The following is a 17,572-nucleotide window of genomic DNA, read 5'->3' on the forward strand; positions in this document are numbered from 1 at the left end:
CTGGGTGCAAAAAGGTTTCTCCGTTTATTGATACATCAATCAGTGAGTACAAAAGTTTAAAAAAGCTCACGCGTATCGGAGCTCATGGCTGCCATGAGCTCCGATACGCGTGAGCTTTTTTAAACTTTTGTACTCACTGATTGATGTATCAATAAACGGAGAAACCTTTTTGCACCCAGCCACCGGTGTAGCGGAACTTTCTTTTCTACTGTCCTTTAAAGAGAACCTGTACTTAGTAAAAATATTTAAAATAAACACATGAGGTAACTTCAAATGAACATTACATAGTTACCTTGCCATTAGTTCCTCTCAGAAGCTCACCATTTTCTTCTGACAATAATCCCTTCCAGTTCTGACAATATTTTGTCAGATCTGAAATATATCAGTTGCTGTCAGTAAAATATCAGTTGCTGTCAATTATAGCTGAGAGGAAAACGGATGTACCAGGTAATGTTCATGTTTCCCTATGGCTCAAGTGGGCGATGTTACAGTTTAACTGTGTGCTGACCAGAAAGCTGTTATGGGTAATAGCCATTTTCAAAATGGAGGATGGAAAATTCCCTTGATCATAGTGAACAAACAGGACGCGGGACAGGAGAAAGACACTGAGGAGTAGACTACATGGAAGGTAAGTATGACTTGTGTATGCTTATTTTGACTTTTATTTTCAGTACAGGTTTTCTTTAAGTAAAGTTGTAAGTGTTAGTGATATAGTACAGTATATCAGTGTGCAGTCAAACTAGAAGAATATATAAATATGCATACAAAGAGCCAGTGCTGCAAAAAGCTAAAACTAGCAGGCAGCAGTGAAAGGGTTACATGTACACAGAGCTGGCCAGTTCAAAACAGAGCAAACAAATGAAGAGGAGAGGAGGTGTCGGCTTACAAAGAACAGTCTGGTCCCTGATGTCTGGCTGCAGTGATCTGTGTCCTGTCCCTTCCAGCTTCAAGGGGCAGGAGGCTGGGATTGAGGGAGAAACTGCAGCGTTCATTTCACCAGGCACTGGCAGCACTGGAATCCTCCGGCAGCCTGGCCATTTCAAATGATGCGCTAGAGCCACCTCTGCTCTCTCTTCACTGGCTGGCTGCTACTACAGGCAGGGGGCAGACCTCTGTTGCCTAGCAGCACCTCGAGATTCACCAACACGCACTGCATTCGGCCGGGGGAGGGAGACGCTTCTATGACAAGTAGGAAAAAAATCCTGGCGGCCCTAATGAAAGGTGCAGGAGGCGGCCCGGGGGGCAATCGCCCCCTGTCCCCCCAGGCCAGTCCGCCTATGGCTAACGGCGGGCGGTGGGAGCGGGCGTGGCAGCGTGTACGATCGCACGCACCGCACACTGGCAGCAGCACAGCCTATCTGGATGAACATATTCGTCCAGATAGGCTCAAGTGGATAACAAATTACAATTTTGTGTCATAGGCTCAAGTGGATAACAAATTACAATTTTGTGTCATAATCTCAAATTTAGTGTCGTAATTATGAAAACGCAACATTTCCCCTAATGTTCCCTGTTTCTGTGTATTTTACCAAATGAACATATACCAATATCGGCGATGTTTTTGAAACTACAAATCACTTGTTTGTATTTGTACTTGTGTTGCTGGATGTCCTACTGATTGTACAGTGTGTTGAAAAGTGCTCATGTATCTATGCTCCCTACTATTGCCTATGTTGTACTATTCACAGCACATGGAAGATAATGTAACTATAAAAATAAAACAAAAATAATAAAAACAACAACAATATCAAATTTAGAAATACAACACAACTTATTTAATAGTTTATTTGTACTATAAATAGAGGTAACAAAATAAGGCATTTAGAAAATAACTTTCTTCTCCATCATCTAGATAAACTTGAAAATTTAAATATTGCACTGGCTCTCCTGATCACAGAATTGTTCCCTTCATAACCGGCTGCTGCCTTGTGGCTGCAAGGTCATAGAGAGGTTCTCGTGGCATATTTCGGGGCGTTTGATTTTCACCTGTAAAAATAAATAAAATGAATAAAAATAAAGTCACATATTTGATCAGCCTATAGGTGTATCAGCACCGGGTTACAATCATCTGATTGGCATTAAAGGGAATCCGAACAGAAGAAATAAAGGGAATCTGAACTTACCTAGGGCTTCCTCCAGCCCCCGTAGCCCGCGAGGTCCCTCAGCGTCCTGCGGTTCCCCTTCCGTGGTCCTCGGTGGTTAACTCTGTGACTTTGGCTTAGATTGAGCATGCGCAGCACATCTGTGCACCTGGCACATCACCAAGCTGGTCGTCGTAAGTGTCCTGCACATGTCCAATTTCAGCTGACAGACAGACACGTCGGCGCATGCTCGACTTCAGGCAAAGTCACCGAGTTAACGGAGGCACCAGCTGGACCATGGAGGGGACCCAGAGGACACCAAAGGCGCTACGAGGTGCTGGAAGAAGCCCCAGATAAGTCCATATTCCATTTTTTTTCTGTTCAGGGTCCCTTTAACCCTCCTGGCGGTCTATTAAAAACCGCCAGGGGGCAGCGCAGCCGTTTTTTTTTTTTTTTAAATCATGTAGTGAGCCCTAGCCGCTGCTCAGCGGCATCCCCCCAGCCCCGCCGATCGCCTCCGGCGATAGGCAATCAGGAAATCCCGTTCAAAGAACGGGATTTCCTGGAGGGCTTCCCCCGTCGCCATGGCGATGGGGCGGGATGACGTCACCAACGTCATGGACGTCGTGACGTCTATGGGAGTCCCGATCCACCCCTTGCCGCTGCCTGGCGCTGATAGGCCAGGCAGCGCAGGGGTCTAGGGGGGGGGCTGTGTTGCGACCCGGATAGTGGCGATTGAGCGCGGGGCGGCGGTGATCGAAGTGCTGACGCAGCTAGCAAAGTGCTAGCTGCATTCAGCAAAAAAAAATTTACTCAAATCGGCCCAGCAGGGCCTGAGAAAACCTCCTGCGCGGCTTACCGCCAGGAAGGTTAAAGCACAACTTTGGTGTAACTAAAATACCAAAAGATGTGCTAATACTAAAAAGTTATAACTACCTGGCATGCCATCAGTGTATTATTCTTCACCAGAGTCTCAAATCAGCCGGGTTCTGACCGGTAGCCCCTCCCCTTGCCAAAAGAGGCAGCAACCTTTCTCTATGTGATATGCAGAAAGGCCACAGCCTTTCTGGGCAAGAGGTGCAGCTAACCTGAAGTGAAAATAAGCTTATAATAAAATGAATTGTATGTGTAGTACAGCTAAGTAATAGAATATTAGTTGCAAAGAAAAGAGTCCTCACAAGTTTCCCTCAGGCATAAAAAAAAATCTGGAACCTGTCTGTTGTATGCAAAACAGAGGCGCATTGCCACTATTGGACCTTTTTGAGCTTGCACTCCTTGCCTGATGAAGCGGGTTATACCTGCGAAACGCGTTGCGGAGTGCCAAAATAAATTGTTATTTGCGATTTGAACAATCTCGATTGTCCATCATTTCAGGAGGTAATTAATGTTGTGCAGAAGGCAATATGCTGTGCGTTTCAGGACCTAACCAGATACGGATTGGGCTTCAACTCACGGAGGAAGGGATCAAGTGAGATCGTGAGGCGACGGGGGGCCATACACCCCGAAAGCGCTGTCTGGTCTTTCCATAAGACCGCAACATCTGGTGAGTGAGTCCATGAAGGGGGAAGAGGTGGATGTATGCAATTTAAGCTGAGAGCGCAATCACAATGAACATTAGAATTTGAAGCTGGCATAACCCAGAGATTTGACTGCAGCACTTGGCGAGAATACGTGTGGACTTTGATATCTTTTCTTACATTAGTCACACAGACTGTCGATATACATTTGTTTTGTGGAGTGAGCGCTGTTGTTATCTGATTTGGGTATGCAAAAGAGCTTCTCTGGGCTCTTCTACAGTCCAGGGCCAAACGGCTGAAGTGTAGTGATGCGGGGTCTTTGGGGCGGCTTCGTGGGACAAGACACCACAGGTAAATATAACCTTTTCATTTCAGCAGTGCTGCAGGATGTAATGAACAACGGGGCAGCTGCAGCGAACAGCACCGCCGCAGCAACTGCCTCCGTGCCTCTGCCCGTCCGGGACGGAACGTTCGTTGTACCAAGGGGTCACCGTCTCGAGCGGGTGCGCGCACAGTTGGGACCTTTATGCTAGGAGGAGGCTCGTCAGTTGATCTGCTAGTCGGCTGATGTCAGAGGAGTCTCACGGCACCCAGGATTGGCTGACTGCAGGGGACGTGCCAGTGGGGTCTCCTCTGCTTCTTAAGCCTCCGGGCTTCATTCGGAAACTGTCTGCTGTCGTAAATACTTTAGTGTTAGCGCTCAGACCTTAGACTAGATCCCAGGTGTGGAAACCAAGGACTTCACACCTAGACTAAGATATTGCTGTATTGTTATTGATTATTTGTGTATGATTCTGGCCTCTGGTGAGGAAATTTCTAGTATAGAATCACCTGCTCCTCAGGTGATCATTAGTTGCAGTACTGTTTGTAACTCCTGCTCCTCAGGTGTTCACTAGCCTGCAGTACAGTCTTAATCACCTGCTCCTCAGGTGTTAACTAGTCGCAGTATTGTTGTAACTCCTGCTCCTCAGGAGTTCACTAGCCTGCAGTGCAGTCTTGGTCACCTGCTCCTCGGGTGATCACTAGTCGCAGTATTGTTTGTATCACCTGCTCCTCAGGTGTCCTCTAGGCTGCAGTACCGTCTTAATCACCTGCTCCTCAGGTGATCACTAGGCTGCAGTACAGTCTGAATCACCCCCTCCTCGGGAGATTCTATCTCTTCAGTATCAGTATCTCCAGCTTGCTGGGGCTTGTACGCAGGGATGAGCAGAAACTACGCCAGTGCGAATTTACGCATCGTATTTCGCACCTACGCATCGTAGTTCATAGACGAAGTTTCAAAAGTACACTTCCGCATTTACGCATAGCGAAGTACCGCTGTGCGTAGTTTACGCCTGCTACGCGTAGTTAACATGTGTATTGCGAAGTATACTATGATGCGGTTCTCGCGTATATTTTTCCGCGTACGGATTAAATATACGCTTGCGCATGCCTAGAAATAGTATTGTTAGTTGTATGCATACAAAAGTGCGTATTGGAAAGGGGAATGTACGCATGGAATAGGTCAACTAAAAGGGGAATTAATGCAGAAATTTTTCCGCATAAGGGCATAAGCGTCTGCATACAATACGCTTTGCACTACGCGTAATTGCGTATTTTAATGCGTAGTCTACGAAATGCGTACGTAGTGAATATTTGATTTCTGAGCCGTAGTTTGGCGAAGCGTAATTGCGGAAAACTACGTGTAGTTCCAGCGTAGCGAAGTTGGCTGACTACAACCATCCCTGCTTGTACGCTATTATACAGTCAGTGTACTGATTGTACCTCACCAGCCCCTCTGGTGAGGTCTCGTCAAACTATTATATTACGGTTGCACCAAGCACTACACTCTTAGCACCCTTTTGGCTATACTAGTATTATTGGTGGTTCTGCAGATCACCATATAATCAGGTATAGCGTCAGGCATTATTGGTGATTCTGCAGATCACCATATAATCAGACATCTGAGTTGCTACACCCAACCGTTACAGAGCAGCAGACCAGAAAAATATGGAGACACTCTGCAACCGGGTCGATGTGTTACCCACTACTGTTAATGAACTCATTAAAACGGTTAACGCGCAACAGACTCAGATTGAGCAACTGACTAAGTCAGTAATCCGCTTACTAGACCCTAATGCTCGAGTGTCACCCCCTTCTGTGATCGAACCGAGGGTGCCCCCACCTGAGAAATTCTCGGGGCATCGCTCGGATTTTCGTAACTTTAAGCATAGATGTTTATCATATTTTGAATTATGACCCATCTCTTCTGGTACAGAAGGTCAGAGGGTCACCTTCATTAAGACATTGTTGTCTGGAGATTCGCAGTCCTGGGCTTATAGTCTTCCTACTGGACATGAGGCCTTGGTTTCAGTGGCAGAATTCTTTAAGGCTATGGCCGTGATTTATGATGATCCCGATTTGGCAGTAACTTCTGAAAGGAAGTTAAAGACCCTCAGGCAGGGACACCGTCCAGTTGAACTTTATGCAGCTGAATTCAGGAGATGCGCGGTGTCAGCCAGGTGGAGGCAATATGCACTCTTAGACTGTTTTTTATCAGGATTGTCTGATGCCGTGGCTGATCTCATGTTGGGTCATCCAGAGCCCAAGACCTTGGATGAGGCCATATCCTTGGCCATCAAAATTGAAAGGCGAGTTCGCTATCAAAAGCAAACTCGGGCTAAGGCCCCAGGAAGGTTCTCTTCTTGTACTTTCTCAGCTCCTACACCTTCCTCTCCACCCTCTGACAAGCCAATGCAGATTGGACATGCCAAGCTTTCAGAGGTTGAGAAAAATAGAAGCGTGTAGAGAAACTATGTTTATATTGTGCTGACAAAGGGCATATAGCTTCCGTTTGTCCCAAGAAATCAGAAAACTCTATCGCCTAGGAGTAGCTGGAGGTACTACCCTAGGCGATCCAGTCTTACCTCTAAATAATAAACGTGTGTTGCTTCCATGCTCTATCACCTGGGAGGGTCAGGTTCACACTATCCAGGCTTTTATAGACTCGGGTTTCGCTGTTAATGTCATGTCTAAAAAAATTGCTGATCAGTTTGGGTTTCCTTTGACTCCTGTGGGGGAACAGATTAAGATTACAGCTGTGGACGATTCTCCACTGCCACTCACCATCACTCAGACTCCTGTATTGTTATGCCAGATTGGGGTCCTGCACAGGGAGCAAATGCAGTTTTTGGTGTTAGAGATGTCCACAGACTCCACATCCACGGTCATCCTGGGGATGCCATTGTTAAAGAAGCACTCCCCGGACATTGATTGGAGTACCAGACAGTTAATAAGCTGGTCACCATACTTCCATATCCACTGTCTAGAGCAGATTCCCCTCGCAGCTACTGAAGTACAAGTAGTTGAAACCGTTGAGCAGGAGTTGGAACCCTCCAGGGAAGAAGTTGAGTTGGATTGGGCATCAGAATTGGCCCCTTTTCAACAGGAAATCCCTGAAGGCAAACCAGAGGGGGTCTTTTTGTTCCTCTCCAGTTTAGATTCAAGATGTTACAGACATTTCATGCCCATAAAACTGCTGGTCACCCTGGGGTGTCTCGTACCCAGGAATTATTAAGTCATAGTGTGTGGTGGCCCTCAATCAGTTCTGACTGTAGAGAGTTTGTGGGAAGCTGCGCTGTTTGTGCCAGGAGCAAGACTTCTAGGAGAGCTCCTGCAGGCACCTTGCAGGCTCTTCCGGTACCCGAGGAACCCTGGACCCATGTGTCCATGGATTTCGTGGGCGAACTGCCTCTCTCTGAGGGTAAAACAGTCATATGCGTGGTGGTCGACAGGTTTAGTAAGATGGCACACTTCATCCCCTTGAACGGACTGTTCATACTCCACATCTTCAGACTGCATGGGATTCCCGAGGATGTGGTGTCAGATAGGGGAGTCCAGTTCACTTCTCGCTTCTGGAAAACCTTCTGTCATCAAATGGGGATGAAGTTATCGTTTTCCTCCGGCTACCACCCACAGACCAACGGTCAGACCGAGAGGGTAAATCAGGCCCTTGAGCAGTTCCTCAGGTGTTAAGTGGCTGATGCCCAGACCGATTGGGTTAAGTTTTTACCCTACGCCGAGTTTGCCCACAATAATTTGAAATGTGTATCTTCGGGCTTTTCCCCATTTCAGATTGTCACGGGGAGGTCACCCAAATTTTCCCCACTGCGGGTGGTGACATCACCATTTCCAGCTCTGGAACTCTGGTCTGTGTCCATGAAAAATATCTGGAAAAGGTGAAAGAAAATTTGAGAAAAGCTTTTTCCATTCAGAAAAAGCATGCTGACAAAAGACGTTCTGTGGAATGGAAATTCGCACCGGGAGATTTGGTGTGGATTTCCACTCGGCATCTGTCCTTAAGGCAGCCCTCTGTTAAATTGGGTCCCAAATGTATAGGGCCCTATCCTGTTTCTAAGAAAGTGTATAATGTTACCTACATGGTGTCGCTCCCACCCAGTTTCAGGGGTGGTAGGACGTTTCACGTGTCACTTTTAAAACCTGCTGTGTATGTGGATTCCACTCCCCCCCCCACCCCCTGTGGTAGTCAATGGAGAGCCCGAGTACGAAATAGAACAGATCCTGGATTCCCGGCGAGTGTGTAATTCTTTGCAGTATCTGGTCCACTGGCGAGGGTATGGTACAAAGGAAAGATCTTGGGTACCAGTCTCTCGCATGCATGCGGAGGAACTCAGGGAGGAGTTTCATAGGTTGCATCCAGATAGGCCGGGTGGTGCGTGTTCGGAGTCCACGCCTAGAGGGGGGGGTACTGTAATGAACAACGGGGCAGCTGCAGCGAACAGCACCGCCGCTGCAGCTGCCTCCGTGCCTCTGCCTGTCCTCCCGGTGTCTAGGACGCCGAGGACGGAACGTTCGTGGTATCAAGGGGTCACCGTCTCGAGCGGGCACGTGCACAGACGGGACCTTTATGCTAGGTGGAGGCTCGTCAGCTGACCTGCTTGTTGGCTGACGTCAGAGGAGTCTCACGGTGCCCAGGATTGGCTGACTGCAGGGGGCGTGCTAGTGTTGGACGAACACCTAGATGTTCGGGTTCGCGAACGTTCGCCGAACATCGCCGCGATGTTCGGGTGTTCGCACCGAACTCCGAACATAATGGAAGTCAATGGGGACCCGAACTTTCGTGCTTTGTAAAGCTTCCTTACATGCTACATACCCCAAATTTGCAGGGTGTGTGCACCTTGGGAGTGGGTACAAGAGGGAAAAAATATTTGAAAAAGAGCTTATAGTTTTTGAGAAAATTGATTGTAAAGTTTCAAAGGAAAAACTGTCTTTTAAATGTGGAAGATGTCATGTTTCTTTGCACAGGTAACATGCTTTTTGTCGCATGCAGTCATAAATGTAATACAGAGAAGAGGTTCCAGGAAAAGGGACCGGTAACGCTAACCCAGCACAAGCAGCAGAACACGTGATGGAACAGGAGGAGGCGCAGGAGGAGAAGGCCACGCTTTTTGAGACACAGCATTCCAGGCCTTGCATGAGGACAAATAGCGTGTGGATATAGCAATGCTTTTTGCCGCCATGCAGTCATAAATGTAATAAAGATGAGAGGTTCAATAAACAGGGACCGGAAACGCTAACCCAGCAGCAGAAGCAGCAGTACACGTGATGGAACAGGAGGAGGCGCAGGAGGAGAAGGCCACGCTTTTTGAGACACAACATCCCAGGCCTTGCATGAGGACAAATAGCGTGCGGATATAGCAATGCTTTTTTCCGCCATGCAGTCATAAATGTAATAAAGATGAGAGGTTCAATAAACAGGGACCGGAAACGCTAACCCAGCAGCAGCAGCAGCAGCACACGTGATGGAACAGGAGGAGGCGCAGGAGGAGAAGGCCACGCTTTTTGAGACACAACATCCCAGGCCTTGCATGAGGACAAATAGCGTGCGGATATAGCAATGCTTTTTGCCGCCATGCAGTCATAAATGTAATACAGATGAGAGGTTCAATAAACAGGGACCGGAAACGCTAACCCATCACAGATGGTCATTGTTCATGTTACTTGGTTGGGGTCCTGGAGTGTTGCGTAGTCGTTTCCAATCCAGGATTGATTCATTTTAATTTGAGTCAGACGGTCTGCATTTTCTGTGGAGAGGCGGATACGCCGATCTGTGACGATGCCTCCGGCAGCACTGAAACAGCGTTCCGACATAACGCTGGCTGCCGGGCAAGCCAGCACCTCTATTGAGTACATTGCCAGTTCATGCCAGGTGTCTAGCTTCGATACCCAATAGTTGAAGGGTGCAGATGGATTGTTCAACACAGCTACGCCATCTGACATGTACTCCTTGACCATCTTCTCCAGGCGATCGGTGTTGGAGGTGGATCTGCACGCTTGCTGTTCTGTGGGCTGCTGCTGCATGGGTGTCATAAAATTTTCCCACTCCAAGGACACTGCCGATACCATTCCCTTTTGGGCACTAGCTGCGATTGTGTTGTTTGCTGCCCTCCTGGTCGTCCTGGGTTTGCGGAAGTCAGTCTGTCGGCATACAACTGGCTAGAGGAGGGGGAGGATGTCAATCTCTTCTCTAAAGTCTCCACAAGGGCCTGCTGGTATTCTTCCATTTTGACCTGTCTGACTCTTTCTTCAAGCAGTTTTGGAACATTGTGTTTGTACCGTGGATCCAGAAGGGTATAAACCCAGTAATTGGTGTTGTCCAGAATGCGCACAATGTGTGGGTCGCGTTCAATGCAGTCTAGCATGAATTGAGCCATGTGTGCCAGAGTCCTGCCAGAATCCTTATCATCCTCTTGTGAGCGTTGTGATAGTTGTTGTGATGCATCATAGTCGTCACCTTCTTCCTGGTCTGCTTCTGCTGACCATTCGCGCTGAATTGTGGAAGTCCAACGTGCACCACTCTGGCCCTCGTCAGTGGTGGCATGAAATTCCTGCTCCAACTCCAGCTGTTCCTCCTCCTCTTCTTCGTCATAGCTGCTGGGGCCAGCGTTTCCTGAGGCGGATGGCCTGATGTTGGTACCATCACGCTGATCGTTTTCTCCTTCAGATTCCCCAGTTGCATCATGACAGCTGTTTCCTTGATTTTCAACATTGACTTCTTCAGTAAACACAGCAGTGGTATGGTAATGCTGACTGAAGAGTTGTCACTGCTCACAAGCAACGTGGATTGCTCAAAATTTTGGAGGACTTGGCAGAGGTCCAACATGTTGGCCCAATCGGATCCACAGAAGCTTGGCAGCTGTCCGGATGTGCTTCGGTACTGCGCCGTCATGTACTGGACCACTGCACTCTTCTGCTCGCAAAAGCGGGCTAGCATGTGCAGCGTAGAATTCCAGCGCGTAGGGACATCACACAGCAAGCGATGGTGGGGGAGATTGAAGCGCTCCTGCATCTTGGCGAGTGCCCCCGAAGCAGTACTGGAATTTCTACAATGTTTGGCCACTCGTCGCACCTTCAACAGAAGATCGGCCACGCCTGGGTATGTCCTCAGGAACCGCTGAACTACTATGTTCATCACGTGCGCCAGGCAAGGGATGTGTGTCAGCTTAGCCAACCTTAAAGCGCGAATGAGATTACTCCCATTATCACACACAACCATGCCCGGTTTCAGGTCCAGCCGTGCCAGCCACAAATCCGTCTGTTCCTTTATTCCCCTCCAAATTTCCTCCCCTGTGTACTGCTTATCCCCAAGGCAGATCAGCTTCAGCAACGCTTGCTGACGCATGCCAACAGCTGTGCTGCACTGCTTCCACGATCCTACTGCTGCTGGGTTAGCGTTTCCGGATGAGGTACAGCTTTGAGATGCGTTGGAGGAGAAGGAGTCAGAGAGGTAGGTGCTGCTGTTGTTATCCAGTGGGAGGGACGGTGGTGCAGCTGTTTGCAGCGTGGGCAACACCCGCGCCGTAGCAGGTGAGGAATCGCTGCCAGGCTCCACAAGGTTCACCCAGTGCGCGGTAAGGGAGATGTATCGACCCTGGCCGAACGCACTCGTCCAGGTGTCAGTGGTGAGGTGAACCTTGCAGGCAACGGCATTCTTCAAGCTTCGGGTTATTTTGCTGACCACGTGCTCATGCAACTCAGGCACTGCAGAGCACGCAAAGTGGTAGCTGCTGGGAACCACGTAACGTGGGATGGCCACTGACATCATGCCCTTGAAGCTGTTTGTCTCCACCACTCGATATGGCAGCATTTCGCAGGCCAGAAGCTTGGCTATGCTGGCTGTTACTGCCACGGCCCGGGGGTCATTTGCTGGCAATTTCCTCTTGCGATCAAACATCTCTGAGACAGACAACTGAATCGTAGGGCTGCACACTGAAGGGCTGTTGGTTGTTGTGTTTGATGAACACTGGGAGACCTCAAGAGCACTACTCCGGAAAGTGACAGTGTCAGCGTCTGATGTTTGTGAATGTTGTGAACCACGCAATGGCTGGGCTACTGCTGCTGCTGAGGCGGGTCTGGTGGTGAGTCTGGTGACCCCAAGGGAGGCAGTGTTGCTAGTACCCTGTCCTGCCGCGTTTGCCCACAGAGTGGGATGTTTGGATAGCATGTGGCGGCTCATGCTGGTGGTGGAGAGGTTGTTAATACTTTTCCCCCTGCTCAGGCGGGTCTTGCACACCTTGCAAATCGCCATAGTACCATCCTCAGTGCAGTCTTCAAAGAAAGCCCAGACTTTGGAGCACCTGCCTTGCTGGCGATTTCTGTTTGCGCCTCTTTTGCCTCTCACTTGAACTTCCACGCTTGTGGTGCCTGAAATTGCGCGCCGCCTACCTTGTGGCACAAGGCGAACTCGTGCAGCAGTGGGTTCTTCAACAGACTCATCTGTGCTGCTGCTACGACGGCGATGTTCTCGTTCACAAACAAAATCTGGGTCTATGTCCACATTGTCCATACCCTCCTCTTCCATCTCCTCAAACTCGTCATATGTCATTGTGGGGGGCCGCCACCGTGGAGTAGAGCTCCCCAGAACAACCTCTGCGCAGCTCACTCCAACGTCGTCTTCCAGATCTTGTCGGCCGACCTCCTGCAATTGCAACCCCTCCTGCCCAACTTGCTCTGGGATTTGGGTTTCCGAGTCCTCCTCGGACTCGCCTTGTATTTCAGTGCGCGGTGCATTTCCCACAGTTAATGGTTGTGAATCCGGGCACAACATTTCTGGCTGTTCCTCCATTGACCTTTGAAAGGTGGAAGTTTGTTGGGCTGGGAATAGCTCCTGCGAATACCCCATTGTGTCCTGAGGTAATTCATCGGACTGGTTATCTGGCAGTTGTGTGCGTGGTGTCGCTGCCGGTTGTGTCAGCTTTGTGCCCACTGGCTCCTTGTAACTGGCTGAGGACTCGGACCTCGTGCGTGATGTGCTGGTGCTGCTTAACCCACTGCTGGACGCTTGAGAGGTCATCCAAGTAATTATCTGGTCCTGTTCTTTTGGATTTGTGAGGGTTGTTGTCCTGGACAACATGGGCGGTATTGAGTGGGTTTTCTTGGGTGCTCCCCTGTGGCCTGTACGTGAACCGTCAGGGGAAACACCTCTTCCCTTGCCCCTCCCTCTTTCACCGGATTTCTTCCTCATTTCACTTATCCTTAAAGTACACGCTGACTGGCAGCAGTACAGTGGCAGTACAGAAATGCTATACAGTGGTGGGTGAGCGGTGTACCACTATTCCCAGCAGCGACACGGAGCACAATGCTATACAGTGGCAGGTGAGCGGTGTACCACTATTCCCAGCAGCGACACAGAGCACAATGCTATACAGTGGCGGGTGAGCGGTGTACTACTGTTCCCAGCAGACACAGAGTGGCAGTAAACACAATGTTATATAGTGTGGCTGAGCAAGGTACACAGAGTGGCAGTAAACACAATGCTATATAGTGTGGCTGAGCGAGCGGTGTACTACTATTCCCAGCAGACAAAAAGTGGCAGTAAACACAATGCTATATAGTGTGGCTGAGCGAGGTACTGTAATGTTGTGGTGTTTGGTGTATACACTTCAGAGTTTTCTGATTATTAGTGATCCGCAGTATCACTAGTAATACAGATATATTTGATTATATGGTGATCTGCGGCATCACCAATAATACAAATATTTATGCGTACTCTGGAAAACAAGGTACAGATAACTTGTGGAAAACCCACCACACTGACGTTAACTCAGAGGGATGGAGACCTCTGGAAGGAAGGGCAGTGTGTGCGATTCTGCGACTAGAATAAGAACGCAGAATTGCGTTCCTCAACAGTAATGATATGCTGAGGAGTTACTGAGTTCCCCGCAAGAAGAACTCAGCAGAGTTAACCCTTTAGTGGAAAACCCACTAAAGGGGGCAAAGTCAAACGGAAAAACGGTTCGGTATCAGAACTGGCAAAGAAGTACCGAATCGACAGACAGAAATCAAGATCAGAGGTCAAGCCAAGGTCAGCAACGGGAAATCAGATGAGCAGAGGTACAGAATCGAGAAACACAAGGGTAGTCAGAAGCCAAGCCAATAGTCGGTAACGGTACGGGCTGGCGAAGTACAAAATCAGGAGGCAAGAGGCTAAAGAGATAACAGGCAAAAGGTCATACACAATATAATGCAATAGTACTTTAGGCTATCAACAGAATCTGGCTGTGGATCCCCAGCTCCAGCTGGTTCTAGCACACTTTGGGATCTGACTAGGGTCTGAGTGCTAACACACAAGTATTCGCTGACTGCAGACAACTTGCAACTGACAGAATGCCTGCTTTTATACTGTGCTGGACTCAAACAGCCCGCCCAGCCATTCAACCAATCACAACGTGGCTCAAGGACCTTGCAGTACAGCTCGAGGACCTTGCTGAGGTCAGCTGACCAGCTGGTCAGCTGACTCTCTTTCTAAGAGTATAAAAGGCTCTACTGCACACGCGCGCGGCCCCTACGGGGTCCAGACTGTCATGAGAGGTGTCTCGGCGAGCAGCATGCCATGAGGCCTGTGAAGGTGTTCCAGGAGTGCAGCCTCGACGTGGAGTACGCTGAGAGGTCTGCGACTGAACGGTGGATCGTGCTACCGCTGCGGACGTGGACGTTTCTCCGCGTTCCGCATGCGGCCATGCGGGCGGTTGCGCTGCTGATGCGGACGCGGACACACGTCCGCGTTCAGCCTGCTGTTGCCTCATTACAGTACCCCCCCTTTCAGGCATGACCTCCGGGCATGCCTCACCCGGTTTCCCAGGATACAACTCATGAAATCTCCTCCTTTTCTCCTCAGCATGAAGATCTCGAAGGGGAACCCATGACCTCTCTTCTGGCCCGTACCCCTTCCAGTGCACCAGATACTGGAGCTTGTTGCGTGAGAAACGGGAATCTAAAATGTCCTGGACTTCATATTCCAATTCCCCATCCACTACCACAGGAGCAGGGGGAGTAGAATCTACCCTTACCGCAGGCTTCAATAAAGAAACATGATAAGTCCTGCCACATCTCATATTAGTAGGTAATTTTACCTTGTAAGTGACCTCATTGATCTTACTCTCTATAGGGAAAGGCCCGATAAAGCGAGGACCTAATTTTGCTGATGGTTGCCTGAGAGGAATGTGTCTAGTAGAGACCCAAACATAATCCCCTGGAATAAAGTTCCACTCCGTGGAACGTCTTCTATCAGCAAATTTCTTTTGAACAGAAAAAGCTTTGTCCAAATTATCTCTGACCTTCCCCCAGATCTCTCTGAAAGTCCCCTGCCATTCCTGGAGAGCTGGAAGAGGTGACTCCTTGACTGGAAGTGACGTAAACTTGGGACACTTCCCATTGACAATCTGAAAGGGAGAATAACCAGAGGATGCGTTTTTCAAGTTATTGTGGGCAAATTCAGCAAATGGGAGGAATCTTGTCCAGAGATGTTGTGCATCTGCTATGTAACATCTAAGAAACTGCTCCATGGACTGATTGATCCTCTCTGTCTGCCCATTAGTCTGGGGATGGTAACCTGAAGAGAATGATAAAGAAATCCCCAGATCTTTACAAAAGGCCCTCCAGAACTTTGACAAAAATTGTACCCCCCTATCAGATACAATATCCACCGGAATTCCATGTAACTTAAAGATGTTATTAATAAATAAATCTGCCAATTTACGGGCAGATGGAAACCCAGACAGAGCAACGAAATGTGCCATTTTACTAAATCTGTCCGTAACAACCCAGATGACAGTGTTACCTTCAGATTCAGGCAGCTCCCCCACAAAATCCATGGAAATGTGGGACCATGGAACCTGTGGAGAAGGCAGGGGCTGAAGAGAGCCTGCTGGAGCTTTTCTGGAGGACTTACTCCTGGCACAGACAGAGCAGGACTTAACAAATTCCTCACAATCAGACATGTAAGAAGGCCACCAGACTGCCCTATTCAAGAGTTCCTGGGTTCTGGCAATACCTGGATGTCCCATATTCTTATGTTCATGAAACATCTGGAGCACCCGTTCCCGAAAACGAATAGGGACGTACAGAAGTCCCTCAGGTTTTCCATTGGGAACATTGGACTGGCATGCAATAAGCGATTTTGACAAGTCTTCGGAGATCTCAGTGGCTGCCAGAAAATACCTCTCAGGTAGAATATTGACAGGAGTGGCTGGTGGGGCAGATTCAGATTCAAAACACCTGGATAAGGCGTCAGCCTTAACATTCTTATCCCCAGGCTTATAGGTTATGATAAAATCAAACCGGGAAAAAAAAAGTGCCCATCTCGCCTGCCTGGGTGTTAACCTCTTGGCCTTCTCAATGTATTCGAGGTTCTTATGGTCAGTATAAACAGTAAAGGGAAATTCTGCCCCCTCTAACCAATGACGCCACTCCTCTAGAGCTAACTTAACAGCCAACAATTCCCGGTTCCCCACATCATAATTCCTCTCTGCCGGTGCAAACTTTCTTGAAAAAAATGCACAAGGATGAACCTTATTATCAGGTCCAAAAGCTTGCGAGAGGACTGCCCCAACCCCAACCTCCGATGCATCTACCTCTACTATGAAGGGGCGGGTGACGTCAACATGACGAAATATGGGGGCGGAACAAAAAGATTTTTTTAATGATTGAAAGGCCTCAATGGCTTCTGGTGACCAGTTAGTCGCATCAGCGCCTTTCTTGGTCAACTGGGTCATGGGGGCAACAACTGAAGAGTACCCCCTAATAAACCGCCTATAATAGTTAGCAAAGCCTAAAAATCTCTGCAGGGCTTTGAGGCCTGAAGGTTGCGGCCAATCCAACACTGCTGAGACTTTGCTTGGATCCATTGCCAGTCCAGAGGTGGATATAATATACCCTAAAAATGCCACCTCTTTCACCTCGAAGAGGCATTTCTCCAGCTTAGCATATAACTGGTTCTCCCTGAGCTTCTGTAACACAAATTTTACATGCTTCCTGTGTTCCTGTAAATTTTTTGAAAAAATTAAAATATCATCAAGATAGACCACTGTAAACCTGCCAGACACATCTCTGAAAATATCGTTTACAAACTCCTGAAAGACAGCTGGGGCATTGCACAATCCAAGGGGCATAACTAAATACTCATAGTGACCGTCAGGAGTGTTAAATGCGGTCTTCCACTCGTCGCCCTCTCTGATCCGAATAAGATTGTATGCCCCCCTCAAGTCTAACTTTGAAAAAACACAGGCCTCAGTAATCTGAGTAAACAGGTCATCAATGAGTGGAAGAGGGTATCGATTTTTTATGGTGATTTTGTTTAGCTGCCTGTAGTCTATGCAGGGGCGAAGACCACCATCCTTCTTTTTAACAAAAAAAGAAACCTGCACCAGCAGGAGACTTGGAGGCACGGATAAATCCCTTCTCCAAGTTCTCCTTGATGTAATCTTTCATTGCCACCTTTTCAGGGCTGGAGAGGTTGTACAAACGACCCCTAGGAGGCAGTGTACCCGGTCTCAATTCAATGGGGCAGTCATAGGGTCTATGTGGAGGCAACCTGTCAGCAGATCGAGGACAAAATACGTCGGAAAAATCAGTGTACTGAGGTGGGACCCCCTGGACCTGGACCTCTGAAGCACACACAGAAATGGATTTAAGACA

General features: G+C 48.5%; 1 protein-coding gene across 1 annotated transcript in view; it reads right to left on the bottom strand.

The window, feature by feature from the left end:
* Positions 1-1,812: 1,812 nt before the first annotated feature.
* LOC137560950 (mucin-3A-like) overlaps positions 1,813-17,572 on the bottom strand; it is a 99,151-nt gene continuing 83,391 nt past the window's right edge. Inside the window, exon 11 of the mRNA XM_068272138.1 lies at positions 1,813-1,986. Within this exon, the coding sequence (XP_068128239.1) occupies positions 1,909-1,986 (78 nt within the window). The 3' untranslated portion in view covers positions 1,813-1,908. The remainder of the gene's footprint in view (positions 1,987-17,572) is intronic.

The sequence above is a fragment of the Hyperolius riggenbachi genome, chromosome 3 (assembly GCF_040937935.1).
Source record: "Hyperolius riggenbachi isolate aHypRig1 chromosome 3, aHypRig1.pri, whole genome shotgun sequence".
Lineage (NCBI taxonomy): Eukaryota > Metazoa > Chordata > Amphibia > Anura > Hyperoliidae > Hyperolius > Hyperolius riggenbachi.